The sequence below is a fragment of the Mauremys reevesii genome, linkage group 3 (assembly GCF_016161935.1).
Source record: "Mauremys reevesii isolate NIE-2019 linkage group 3, ASM1616193v1, whole genome shotgun sequence".
Classification (NCBI taxonomy): domain Eukaryota; kingdom Metazoa; phylum Chordata; order Testudines; family Geoemydidae; genus Mauremys; species Mauremys reevesii.
This window is the reverse complement of record NC_052625.1, coordinates 179,715,809-179,730,142: the sequence shown is the minus strand read 5'-3', so window position 1 is coordinate 179,730,142 and position 14,334 is coordinate 179,715,809. Positions and strand designations below refer to the sequence as shown.

The window sequence follows — 14,334 nt, the reverse complement described above, 5'->3', positions numbered from 1 at the left end:
GCTTCTCTAACTTAAACCTATCCCCTTTTATGTTTTTTCCTTTCTAAGCAGCTGTGAAAACAAATAGTTGGACCTGGTAGTAATTTTGCAGCTGCATCAGACAAAAGGGTTTTCATTAAAAGAGAAACCTCTTGAGGAAATCTTTAATATGAAGATATTAATACTAGTTTAAATTATAAATTCCTTATGCCTGATCCTGTGTCCAGTAAAGTCAGTGGCAAAACTACCATTGGCTCCAGTGTTGCAGGATTAGGCTCTTTAATGAGACCGATAAAATTGCCTCTTTCCTTGCTATATGTGGGATTGGGGGGTGGGTGGGGTGGTAAAAGAAAGTATGCAGGGTGCATACCCTTTGGGGGGGAAGTGGGAGTCGTAAGTATATTTGATACTAAAGCAGTTTTATAAATATGAATGGAAATGCATCTCTGGGGAATATTGTTTCATATGTGATGGAACCATCCTGGTGAAGCAGTTTTCTCCACCTGTAAACACGGCTGACTAGCTAAGAGATGCTGAGGAGGTCCAAGTTAACACACATTCAACACATTGTCGATACTAGAGTTGGTTTCATCGAAACATTTTTTATGTCAAACTGTTTCATTAGGACACAGAGGACTTTTAGATCTAGAAAAGAAGATATCCTGTTTCAGTACTAAGCACCTGTCCTTAATGATTTCAAAAATAAAAATAGACTATTTCAACTATTTTGTAATCTCGGCGGTAGTAGCGCATAATGACATGTCATAACATAATGAAGAAAAAACATAAAATAAATTCTAAAATAAATATTTGAAATTCCCAAATGAAATTATCGGAGCAAAAAGAAATTTCAAAATTCGAAAGTCAGAATTTCCCATGAACTGGAAATTTGGAGTTTTTACCAGCTCTAATAGACACTTACCTTAAAATATGAAACATTGGACCTGAGGTTCCTATAGTTTGAGTGGCAGAATATATTTTGTTAACAGATGTATGAGAATAGTTTTTATGTGATTTATATGAAAATAGTAAAACCATACTATAGATAAATTGAATAGATCTTGATGTAAATGGTCTGGGAGAACCAAGCAATCAATATTTTATATCCGGTTGTCTTTTCTTGCTTCATTAAACCTGAGTAGTGCTGGAATGAGCTTTACGTTTTAAATCGTTGTAGCCGCATTTGTTTCAAAATTGTGTAACCAACTCTTATTTTTCTTCTCTTTTGTAGAATCTGCCTAACATTCTCACTGATGACCGGTTCAAAGTCATGTTTGAGAACCCAGATTTCCAGGTGGACGAGAAGAGTGAAGAATTTAGGCTGCTTAATCCACTTGTTTCTAAAATAAGTGAGAAAAGAAAGAAGAAACTAAAGATTTTAGAACAGCAAGAAGCACAAGAGCAGGTACAGCCTTTTTCTTCTAGGTTCGGATTACCTACAGTTCTTTGGTTTTTATTACAAGCATTCAGGGTTTTCTTTTATATGACATTAGAAAGGAGAAGAAAACAATGGAACATTATCAATCTGTCTGTAAATGAGTGTGACTAAGATTTATATAAATAAGTTATTAATATTAAACGTTAATATCTAAATATATTCATTTATTGTTGTATCTATCACATAGTGTGTCTGTGGATATAATTAGAATCTACTCTACATGCTGTATTTGGTTGTTGTGTTAGAATTCTAGTTCCCTTCAAATTGGACATACGTAGAGATTGTCACGTACTCTAATTGGGCAAAGAGTTCTTAAAAAAAATCAGTTAATGGTTCCTTAGAGTAACTATTTTTGTCTGCAGGAAGAGGAGGAAGAACCAGAAGGAAAACCAAGTGATGCAGAAAGTTCTGAGACTTCAGATGATGAAAAAGGCTGGGTTGAAGAGGTCAGGAAACAGCGCAAACTTCTACGCCAAGAGGAAAAAGTAAAACGGCAGGAAAGGTTCAAGGAGGATCAGCAAACAACACTGAAACCTCAATTCTTTGAGATTAAAACAGGGGAGGAATTCAGAAGCTTCAAGGACTCTGTCAAAAAGCAAAAGTTAATGAAGTAAGACTAACACTTCAGTTTAATGAAGTTTGGTTGGGTTGTTTGCAACTGTCTTTTTGTTATGCAGACCCAGGTTATTTTATTTAGCAGGCGCAATGATCCTAGAAGCAGTTTATACAGCCAGACATGGTAATTAGGGGGCATAATTTGAAGTGACACTCATTTAATCTCGAATTCCCCTGTTATGTGAATGCGGTATGTGTAGTCCCTGTGCCTTACTTTTTGGGTTTGATACTTTGAACTAGATTGGGAGGCCCTTTCTTCACACCGGTGAGAAATTTCTCATATAGATAGTCTCATTGGGACTACTCCATGTGAGTATCAGTTCACCAGTGTGAATAAAGGGTCTTACAATTTCCCCCTGTGATCTCTCCCCATTAGAAAACATAGACTATCCCATGATTTCTCCGTGCTTACCAAGTAAACCTCTCTTTGCTGGGAGTGGACAGTAAAAATATCTTTTGACTTAGATGGGCCCAAAATGTCTGGATTCTATAAAAACTAATCTGCTATCTTAGTTCTCAGAGTTCTAGAATCCAGGCTTTCTCCTTGCAGTGCTAAAAGCCAGGGTTAAATATTTTGTCTGAGTTTCATATTTTGTTTGTATACAGTGTTGTTATGGCCTTGTTGGTTCCAGGATATTAGACAGACCAGGTGGGAGAGGCAGTATCCTTTACTGAAACAACCTCTGTTGGTGAGACACCTTTTTGAGCTTACACAGAGCTCTTCTTCAGGTCTAGGAAAAGTACTGAGAGTGTCACAGCTAAACACAAGTTGGAACAGGTTGTTTAGCACAATAGTCTCCAAATTATGGGTTGCACTCCCCTAGGGGACATGGAGGAACGTTTGGGGTGGGGCAGGGCCCAGGCCAGCCCCCAATGGGGGGCAGGGAAACACACATTTTAAGGGGTCATTCAAGGCAAAGTGGCCAGTTGACACTTTTCCAGTCATAGGGGTGAAAGGAGACACTAAAAATCACTAACTGAATAGAGTCACTGGATTTATGGCTTATTACAACAATCTGTAACCCACTAAGCTGCCCCCTCGGTTTTTTTTTCCTCCTTCCTTGCCCCATGACAGGAGAGGTGTTAAATACAATTTTGTTTGTATCTTTTAACTCAGCTGTTAGCTAAAGCAGTAGGGTTCTGTATCTAGAGTATTTCTGCGCTTTAGAGATGCCAGAAAGTGTCCTGACTTTCCAGGTGTTTAGTGCCAGACATTTTCATTGACCTCACTTAGATATCTGCAGCATTTTAAAAAATCAGACTTTTCTTACAATTTTATTAATTGGAGATCTGTGCTGAAACTAATAAAAAGCCTTGAAAGACAGCAGCTGCTGAAATAGATATGTCATAGCATGCCAAGTGCTCAGCATAGTTCTGAGTAGAATGAATGATATAACAAGAGGGAGATTATACATGCCAAAACATTTCCCACACAAATAGTGAACAATTGTATCCATCCTAATATCTGATGATCATTTTGCTGCTGTTCAGATATGGCAGATTTGTTATGGTATCATTGTGTCACTCAGCTGCATGGTGATGGGCATTTTAGAAATAGGTAACACAGTGTTGTGTATTGAAGGGAAACATTGAACCCAATGCGTTTAGGACCAGTTTTTCTTTTTTAAACTATAAAATCGATTCTGTAATATCAGCCTTTGGGTTCTACTATAAGCACTATAGAAATCCCTAAGATAGAAAACGATACAACAAACAATTTTCTTCTGGAGTGCTATCTAAAACAACCACAAAGCATCATAAAAACTCTGCAGTTCATATGCATATGGGGGGTTCTTTGCTCATAAATGTTATCATCAACACGTGTGAAGAGGCTAGTGCTCAAAAATCTCTGCACTCGGAGGCCAGGTTAAAGAACCTTGGGAAGAGACCAACACTCCACATGTTCTGTCTCTAAAGTGAAATACACATCTTGGGCACCATATTATAAATCCTAATTGAGATTAGTACTTCAACCTTTGCCTGTTCTGCAGGTGTTGCTTGCATTTTCCCTGCTCACTTTTTGTTAGCAAATTTTACACATAGGTTTGTGTTCATACCTTTATTCAGCGTACACATTCTGGATGCTTCAACTCCTTATCTAGAATCTTTTTCAGCTTACGTATTGAGTTTTCAGTTTACTTGCTCCTGGCTGTTTTCCTTTTTTTCATTCCAGGGGATGGGGCTGCTTTTGTGCCCTTTTGAGTTTTTCAGAGGCATACAGATTGTAGTGTAAGGTCACTGGGTGCTCTGTCAGAGGGGAGTGAATCATGTGCATCTTTGTTTTGCCACTTCAGCCAATGATCTGAAAAGGAGAACAAATTGTGATCAGGTGGCACGTGCTCTGATTTCCATTGCAACAGGGGCAGAAATGGAAGGACGTTTCACTATTGCTAACCTACTGTTTTTGTAAGTTCACGCAATGACCTCTGATTAAGGTGCTCTTATCCCACTGAAGGAAACTCTCAAATGCTTCCTTGATCTTAAATGAAATGACTGAGGAGCAATCAGAAACAGATGGGAACCTTAACTGTAAGCAAGCAGACTGAAAGATTCAGTTAACAAGCCAGAGTCAGCTCTACCTAAGATTGAAAAGTTGAGAAGAAATAAGTACAGCACAACACAGCAGGAAAGAAGCCCCCACACTGAGAAAATTACATAGTGTAAAGAATCTTCTGTGTGGAAGGGTGGTGGGTGTGTGTCTGTGTGCGCGTGCATGTGGGTGGGGGGTGTAATTGCTGTTTCTGTTGTAGAGGAGAAAATTGAAGGCAAATACTGTAGATCTCTTCATGGGATAAAGGAGTACCAGTGACAAACTGAATAGACTGCTGTATGGAAAAAGTGCCTGTTGAACTACCAGTGGGCATGAGGTTTTACAACCTTAAAACAAGACATGATCCTACCATGAGGGGCTTGGGCAAAACATAGTGACATGATAGCAGCTGAAATGAAGAAGAAATAGGATAATTAAACAAGTGAAGTGGACTAGAGTACACATCGCATCCTTTTCCAGTGAGCTGCTGTTGTGCCATGTGAAATTCTTTCTCCATGGGGGAAAAAATGTTTAAATTACAAGTTCTGTGAAGAATTATCCCATTTACACTCAGCCAAGAAGCATTCAGACTGCACATGGGGTACTCGCCAAACTCTTCCAAAACCTTTAATTATCAGCTGCTGTCAGTTTATAATCCCATATAGCTGATCTGATGCAGAGCATGATTTGCCCTGATCTGTGCTTATCATAAAGGCACAGTCATCATAGTGTCAGCTAGCTTTATTATTTAGAACCATGTTTGAACATGGTAGAATTTTGTAAAGAAGACTAGCCCTAAAGAGACGTCTACTGGCCCTATACCATGATAAATGCTCAGCATTTTTATGCTGACTCCTTGAGCAATGTACGGAAAATTGGAAAGATTGTAGTGGCATGTACCATCTGGTGATTCTGGCATGTTTGTCTTTCATTTGATTTAGCCAATTTAAAGAATGATGGTCTGTGACCAACATAATTAAGTACCTTAATGCCTCCACTACCCACTTAATGGCAAAGTGTTCTTTTTTTCTATAGTTGTATAATGTTCCTGGGGAAACAGTTTATGACTTATATAAAACTGGGTGTTTCTTTGTCAAGTTCCTGACTCAGCGCTGCTCCAAGCCCAACTTCTGAAGAATTGGTGTATACTTAAATTTCTTCATAAATTCAAGGATTCTCAGGACAGGAGCATTCTGAAGCATATGCGTAAATGCAGCAAAGTCCTTAAGAGTAGTCTCTAATCACATTTACGTAGTGAGCAGACTGAGCTCAGAACCAGTACTCCATCCTCATTCTACTTTGACCTGTCAGCCATATTTGACACTGTTGACCATGTTCTTGAAATTCTTCCTTGCTTCCATGACACACATTCCTGGTTCTCATCCTACCGCTCATCACTTCTTCAGAGGATTCTCCTCATCCCCACTCCAAATTTTTGTGGGGATTTCACAGGACTCTGTGGTCCCCTTCTCTTCTCCCTCTACACCTTATCTCTGGGTACTTTTTTTCACAAATTCAAATACCATCTCTGTGCTGACAACTTCACAGATCTACCTATCCACTCCAGGCATGTCTCCTGTCCAAATTAAAATCTTGGCTAGTCTTTCTGACATTTCCTCAGAGGTATCCAGCCATCAGCTCAATTTCAACACGACTAAAACAGCTCTTAATTTCTCTCTTTCCTTTCCCTCCAAAACCAGTCAAAACATAACAACCAAAACCCACCCTGCTACTGCCTTTATTGGTCATGCTGAACAACACCAACATCCTGCCTGTTGCTCAGGCCCACAACTGGGGTGTCATCTTCGACTCAGCCTGCACACGAAGACATAGTCCTCTCTCTATGTCCAAATCTTGCAGACACTTCCTGTGTAATCTCTCTTAAGATACAACCTTTCATATCCATCTCCTATAGCTAAAACTCTTGTCCAGGCTATCATCATTTTAATGTCTTGATTACTGCAACATCCTTTTCTCTGGGCTTGACAAATGAAGTCTTACCCTGCTCGTATCCATTGAGAATGCTGCTGCAAAGATCATTTTCCTACCACAGTGCTTTGACCATGTTTTCCTATCTCTTTGCATCAAATATAAGCTGCTTGTCTTCACTCTCAAGCCCTTCCCAATGTATCCCCACCCGATCTTTCATTCGGTGCCAAGATGTCAACGTCAGTGACAGCCTCCATCATCCACTTACTAAAGATTCAGATAAACACCTTTGGGTTTTCTCCCATGCTGCACCTCCTTAAAACTACTCTGCTCTGATGCCTGCGAACACTCAACAATAATTAAGCCGCTGGTGTGCTGAGATCAGCCTATTATGCTGACCATTGTCTCCTTGTGCTCCCCGTCTGTCTGTATCCATCTGTCGACTCCTGTCTTACACTTTGTAAGCTCTGTGGGGCAGAAACAATCTGTCATCTTTTTTTCTGTCTTTGTACAAAGCCTATCATGATGGGATCCTGGTCTTTGGCTGGGGCTCCTGTGTGCTGCTATGATACAAATAATAAATTGAACAGCACTCTTAGTGTACCCATTGGGCCATCTTTTTGGAGGTGATAAAAAGTATGTTTCCTTCCCCTTTGCTGTGGCTGGAGTAGTTGTATGTCACAACATAGATATTTAAGCAATATTTTTGTGAGTGCATAACTACACAGATACATATATGCCCCTCCCCCCCTTATTTATAGAATAAAGCTATTATCCCATAGCCTTTTCCTACTATCTCCCCACATTAATTTTCCTCTGACTGAAGCACCATCCAAGCAGTCATGCTAAAGAATTGCTGGGTAGTAGCCACATTTCTCTCATTCACTTTCAAAGGGGAGAAAAGTGAACTTCAGTTTAAAGTAGAAATCCCGCTACACTGTCAGTGACTGATCTGCTGCCATAGTTAGCTCTGAGGCTTAGCTTGTCTTCTCAAATAGCACAGATGGAACAAGTTTTTACAAGTTCTCACTGAAAAATATATTGGAGGAAAACCAGAATCAAAATACCTAGTCATGGGGGGAAAAGCAATTATTGACAGTAATTTTGTATAGTTCATATGAAAAAGCCTTTCATATACATAAATTACTTTACTTTTTAACCAAGATCCTGCAAACTCCCCTGGCTCCATACCGAGGGCCCAGTCTTTCAGCCACTTCAGCCACAGAACTTCTATGGACTTCTGTGACTGCCTTTCACATGTATGTTTATGATTGTCTGTTTCTTCCCTTCATAAAAGTAATCTGTAAAATAGATACACGAGTACCTTGCTGATAATTTGCACAAAAAAGGCAGTCTCTCTCCCCATCTCAGCAAAGATCTAAGACTTCATTGCAGTTACATGAGAGCATTTATAACTAATGCTATTTAAAAGTAAACAACAATTGTCAGACTAAATGATACATATTACATAATAAAGTTCAATCTTCTTTACTGATTGGTCATTTAGGCTGCATCCTATTTGCAGTTACTATTACAGTACTGTACTATATAGGGCCCCAATCATGGATCAAGGCCGCACTGCGCTAGGGACTGTGCAAACACATAACAGACACAGTCCCTGCCCCAAAGAGCTTAGACTCCGTGTCAATGGGAGAAGGGGTCTGTCCACATAGAGCTCCTTATGGAATCAGGGTCTGTCTTGCTAATTCACAAAGGTCTGCCATTCATGAGTGCGGAATCATGAGGTTTGGCTTTATTTTTAAATTTAAACCTGTGATAGGTATAGAATATTTTCTCCTGATATTGAAGTAGGATGAAACTTTCAGAATCACTTACATTGAGCGGCCATACTGCCAGTGTTATTTTAATCAGCTCAGGTAGCTGCTACAAATTGGGGAGTCAGAAATGCCAATTATAATGGGGGAAGGGGGAGAGCGGGAATCAAAATAAATGTTAGTCTTTCATGGTAGAAAGTATTTTTGGCTTTAGAAACTAAGGATTTTGCTTTAAAATGCCTGTTTTACAATTTTATTTAAGATCAGTACACTAGAATATCTACTGCAACTGAATTATCTGGCACTTCCAGATATTCCATAGAAAAATGCTGTCATAGCACATGTTGGTTTGGTGGGAATGGCATGGACTAATTGAATCCGGTTTGTGTCTTAACTAGGGCCTGAATTTAAAAATTAAAAAAAAGTGACAGAAGTAGAAAAATGGCTGTACAATGAGCAATACCTGAAGGGAATAACTGAAATTTGCTTTCCATTTGTGTTGACTGCATATGTGTTGCTTAATAATTGAGTGCAGAATGACAGAAGTGCAACCCAATTGCAAGTTTTTTGCGAGTTATAGGATTTGACTGCTTTGTAGAGTTTGTAATTTCTTCTGTTTGTAGTATCAGTTTTTACAATAGCAATGTTATGGTGACAAGAACATAAACAGGCTTTTCTTTAATTGTTCTCTGCAGAAAAACTCTTGGCGATCGCCTGAAGCTTCAAGAAAAGCTTGGCACCCTCAGTGTATCTGATACCACAGTAGGCAGCAAACAGATGACATTCAAATTAAAACAGGTGAGTTAAAAATAATCTTCTGTAAAGAAGATAATGCACAGGATGATACATTTATTTGTCATCTGAAAAAACAGGGAGCCCTAAAGCCATCCGAAACAAGTGTCCCTCTTGATTTCTTCATAAATTGACTGCACCTTTACTTTTTTGCACACCCTTGTGTGTGTGGGCAGCCCCACCAGACGCATGCGCAGGGCCAAGCAGCGCCAAGCAGGCACTTGGGCGGCCGCCCGGGGGCGGGCGGCATTTTGAGTGCCCGGCATGGCTGCATGCAGCGGTCCACCACCCGAGGCCGGAAACGCGCAGGCATGACGGCTGCGGGTCCTGGTGTCCCGCCCCGCCTTCCCCGCCGAGCTCTCGCAGGCATGGCAGGCGCGCGGGTCCCGGCTCGGTGGACCTGCCCGGCGCGCATGCCGCAGCAGCTCAACCGAGGAGCGGAAAGAGGAGAGGGACCGCCCGCCGGGGGGGGGGGCGGCGGCGCGCGCTCCTGCTTGGGGCAGCCTACTTTCTAGAGCCGCCCCTGGATGCATGTCCTGGTGGGAAACACTAGTTCCCTCTCTTAGTAGATCATCTGTAGCTCTATCATCCAGTGCTAGTACCTTGTCAATTCTCACAGTCTTGGGTTTGATCAGTACTTGATTCATAGGCAAAAAATACCCAGGATGCTGAAAGAAGTGATGATGTCCTGTAGGTGAGAGTCTTCCCTCTGAGTCATTAGAGATGGGAGTGCCTCATATTGATAAAACAACTCCTGACCACTTTGGAGTTCCATGGCACTGTTGACAAGGATAAGAAATGTAGTTCCATGTACTTGCCAAATTACAATTTGAGTGAGTAACTGCATTCTGCCCACCTAACTTTCCCAAGCAATTTCAACTGAATGGTGTTTTTGTAATTCCTTTCTGGAAACAGTTGTGTAGTGTCTAAAAAGGTGTTTCACCCTCCAGGTGATTGCATTTTGCGGGATGGGGAGGAGGCAAGGAGGAAGGAAATGGATTTTGTGTATGTGTTTACATATTTTGTAAATCACTTTGGGATCTCGGGGTGGAAAAGTGATACACATGAGAGGCGGAAGATTTGGAGAACAAAAAGATTGAAGATTTTTTTAATGATTACATTAAACAGTGTGCCTCTAAAATATACATTTTAAAGCTGCAATGCTAGAACCTAAAGATATCATGCTGAACAAACTGCTATAACTAAACCTTAATAGTAACATTTTTACATTACGGTTCACATGCATCTGACATGATGCAAGCTTATGCTCCAATACGTCTGTTAATCTATAAGGTGCCACAGGACTCTGTCGATTTTTACATTAGAATTCTCTGCTGAAAACTTAGCTTTTTATGCTCAAATAACATGATGGATGCATGTATAAGAACCTTTAGTTTTACACAACTTCATGCAATGTAGATAAAATAAAAAACTTAATTTCTGTGGTACCTTAGTGCTTGACAGTTTAACGGGGAAGGTTTTTGTAAACTGTAAATATTGTATGCAAGTTATCTTGTTCCTTTTCATGTTTGTCTAGCACTGTACAGTTTTGTAGCTCAGGAACTGTCCTAACTTTGTTAATGTTGAACCATTTTTGTGGGCCAGTTGGAATTCTAACTCAAGTCTGTTTTGTAAATATTCTAGTCAGGGCAGCAGAAGAAACAGCAGGAAGCTGAGAAGCAACATCATCAGGAGAGGAAAAATATCAGGCGTTCAGCTAGCCACCTCAAGAGTAAACGTGGTAGAAGAAGACCCTTTTAATTATTTCTTAAAGAAGCTGCTTTACTTTCACTTGTCACCTGGAAAGTGGGACTTTGCAAGACAGACTCCTTTTTGTATCTAAAAGGTGGACGCAAGAAAACTAGAACCTGTTAAACTGTATGTGAGCTAATGAGAAGTTCACAAAATGCTTGGAGTATTTGGAGAAGACACCATGAGGACAGTGTTACAAACTCAGTCTTGGTTTTGACTTGTGCATGAAGCAGCAGTGATTGGTTATTGTGTAACCCTGGATGTGATTTATATGAAAGTCCTGTCTGTGTAAACAGGACCTTATCTGTCTATTTAATTTGAGAAACAGTGATTATTTTTTTAGCATCATGAAATGTTCACTGTTTAAATGTGGATTGAAAAGTTTTAGGCTGCTGAGAGATCAAGGGTTAAGTCATTTTTCCCTATAATAGCTGACATCATAAATGCCCAAAATAGGAATCACCGTAGCTGTGGGTATTGCTGTTGTCCTGATAGCAAATGAAATCACACACAACCCTGAGCAGGGCCGGCTCCAGGGGTTTTGCCGCCCCAAGCAGCCAAAAAAAAAAAAAAGCTGTGATCTGCGGCAATTCAGCGGGAGGTCTTTCGCTCCAACCGGGAGTGAGGGACCCTCCACCAAATTGCCACCAAATAGCTGGACCTGCCGCCCCTCTCTGGAGTGGCCGCCCCAAGCAGCTGCTTGCTAAGCTAGTGCCTGGAGCCGGCCCTGACCCTGAGCATTGGCTTTGGTATGTGCTGGTGCATAAGGCCATGATTCAGCAAAGTAGTTAAGTGCCTACATGTCTGCAAGTTGAAGTCAGTGAGACTAGTTGCATGTGTGAAGTTAGGCACATGATTAGTACCTTGATGAATCGAGGCTTAAATTAGGAAGCGACCAGTATGTTCTGTGTACAAACATGGGGCCTGATCATGTAAACCCTTCATTTATGCAAGCAGTCTTTACCCACATGAGTTAGTACCATTAACTTCAAATATTGCAGGATTGGAATCATGTCAAGGAACATACTATAAATTGGATGTCTATCAAATGCTTTAAAGATAACTTAGTTGTAACTTTAAATCATACACTTTTCGACTGGCGTGAAATTAATTCCAGTGCAGAGAGGGCAAACACGAGGTCCTAGGCAATGGTATGAATTCTGCCTTAAGTGTTTTGGATCTTAAAAGAATTTATTCATCATTTAAAAAAAAAATCTACTTACTGTTTGGCTAGTCCCAATAAATTGTGAATTTTCTGGATGGAGCCAGTTTTCAGAATCTCCTTAATTCAAAGCACTGAGCAATATATCTTCAAACTTGGGACAATGAGATAATGTAGCCTGATTTTTATATAACAGATCATATAACTTCACCCAGTGACCTCTGTATTGATCATAGTAATGTGTGTATGACTAAAGCATATAATCAAGAAAAACATCCAGTTTGATTTGAAGACATCAAGAGATGGAGAAAACTCTATTTCCCATGATAGTTTTTTCCAATGGTTAATCACCCTCCATTAAAACTTTATGCTTTGTTTCTAATTTAATTTTATCTTTTTAACTTCCAACACTTGGTTTTTTGTGTCTTTTTTGGGGAGGCAAGATTAAAGTCCCCTCTAATACCAGGAATTTTATGTCAAGTCGCCTTTGTCGTTTTTTTGATTGAGCTCCTTCAGTGTCTCTGTGACAGGGTGTATTAGGCCCTCAGCTGGAGGTCTCCAGGTCATACCACAACCTGTCCCAGAAAGGAGCAGTAGAGAAGTCTTCCAGCCTGCCTAGAGGGTCTTTGGGGGTCACAGCCAATTGGAGAGAGGCTGCAGGGAAGCAGCCAGTCAGGGCCCACCAAGGCCATATATAAAAGGAGCTGGAGTACAAGGCAGTCAGTTGCTGCCTGGAGCTGGAGGAATGAGGGCTGTGTTCCTGACTGATTGCAGGAGCAGCAGGACCACAAACAGATCAGTTGCTGGCAAGATCTGGGGGAGCAAGAGGGAGCTCCTGGCTAGCTGCTGGGACTGAGTAAAAGACTTCAGCCCTATGTTAAGGCTGAAGCATTTGTGAAGGTGCTGGGACTGCGGGGAAGTGACCCAGAGAACTGTAGCTGCATAGTGACTAGTTAAAGGGGATGCAGTTGCATGTGGCTGCTATTCATAGGGTTCCAGGACTGGGACTGGAGTAGTGGTTGGGCCTGGGTCCCCCCCCAGCCAGCCACTATGGGAGTGAGGAAGGGAATTGAGAAAGGGCTGAATATTGAACTGTGAAACACTCCCCAGAAGGTGATTGGGTGGGCTAGTGACCCAGCTGGAGAGGTGGGACCAAAATGGCCCAGAATGGGCAAAAACAGTGTCTCCAAGGAGGAAGCTCTGGGGGTATAGCTCCCTACCAAGGCCAGGACTATTTAAAGACTAGAGATACCAACAGAGGGGTACTGGGATAGGCTGCTGTTGGGCTGTATACCCTGGAAGGGGTCTGGTTTGTTTCACATACACAGTGTGTGAGAGACTTGGCTGGAGGGCTGAGTAGTTGAAAACCCGCCTGAGAAACCACCGACAGAGGTCACTGCAGACTAAGAGTGTGCAGACACATGCACTCGGCCAGGGGGCGCTCATGAGAGGTGGGTGCCACCCGTTACACTCTTCCTGCAGGACATTTTCTCTAGCTCTCAAATCAGTTACTCCTCCGAATTTTCAAATTAAAATGTGGACACCAGAACTGTGCACAGTAATCTAGTATTGGTCTTACTAAGCCTGTATAGAGAGAGGTAAAATCATCTCTCTATTCTTCCTCATTATACCTGTTTATACCCCCAGGGATCTTGCAAGCTCTTCTTGCCAGACCCTCATACTGGGAGCTCATGTTGTTTTGTCCACTATGACCCTCTAAATCCTTCAGTCACTGCTTTTCAGGACACAGCCCCCCAGTTCTGTAGCTATAGCCAGAATTCTTTGTTCCTAGATGTTGTATTTGGCTTATTAAAACATGTTTTGTTTGAATGGGCTCACCTAACCAAGCAATCCAGAATGTATGGCTCCCTTGTCCTCATTATTTACCACTCCACCAATCTTAGTTGCTCTTGTGGACCATCTCTCCTCCCAGTCTTGATTCCACTCCCTCCATATAGCAACAGTGGTGTTCCATGAAAAGTAACATTAGGAGAATACAATATGAAAATAAACTCTATTCAGTGTAATGGCTGCAGCTACTTGGGCCTGGTCTACACTGAGGGGGGAATTGATCTAAGATACGCAACTTCAGCTATGAGAATAGCGTAGCTGAAGTCGACGTATCTTAGATCAACTTTGATTGACTTTGCGTCCTCGTGATGCGGGATTGACGGCCGCCACTCCCCCATGGACTCCGCTTCCACCTCTCGCCCTGGTGGAGTTCCGGAGTCGACGGGGAGTGCGTTCAGGGATCGTTTTGTCTAGATGAGACGCGATGCAACGATTCCCCAATAGCCTTGGTTACATCTTCCTGTTTTTCACTCTGGCTTGTGCTTGCTTTCCTTTGGCAAAGGGACTCTGT

At 41.4% G+C, this 14,334-nt stretch overlaps 1 protein-coding gene and 1 long non-coding RNA gene across 3 annotated transcripts in view; one reads left to right on the top strand and one right to left on the bottom strand.

Moving 5' to 3' along the window:
- Positions 1-12,441, top strand: part of NOL10 (nucleolar protein 10) — a 70,201-nt gene extending 57,760 nt beyond the window's left edge. For both annotated transcript variants that reach the window (XM_039532035.1, XM_039532037.1), the window contains exons 18-21: positions 1,211-1,384; positions 1,780-2,027; positions 8,962-9,064; positions 10,703-12,441. In XM_039532035.1, coding sequence (XP_039387969.1) covers positions 1,211-1,384; positions 1,780-2,027; positions 8,962-9,064; positions 10,703-10,819 — 642 coding nt within the window. In that variant the 3' untranslated portion in view covers positions 10,820-12,441. The remainder of the gene's footprint in view (positions 1-1,210; positions 1,385-1,779; positions 2,028-8,961; positions 9,065-10,702) is intronic.
- LOC120401797 overlaps positions 1-14,334 on the bottom strand; it is a 57,452-nt gene that overhangs the window by 19,998 nt on the left and 23,120 nt on the right. Inside the window, exon 2 of the long non-coding RNA XR_005596740.1 lies at positions 4,090-4,334. This is a non-coding gene — a long non-coding RNA (uncharacterized LOC120401797). The remainder of the gene's footprint in view (positions 1-4,089; positions 4,335-14,334) is intronic.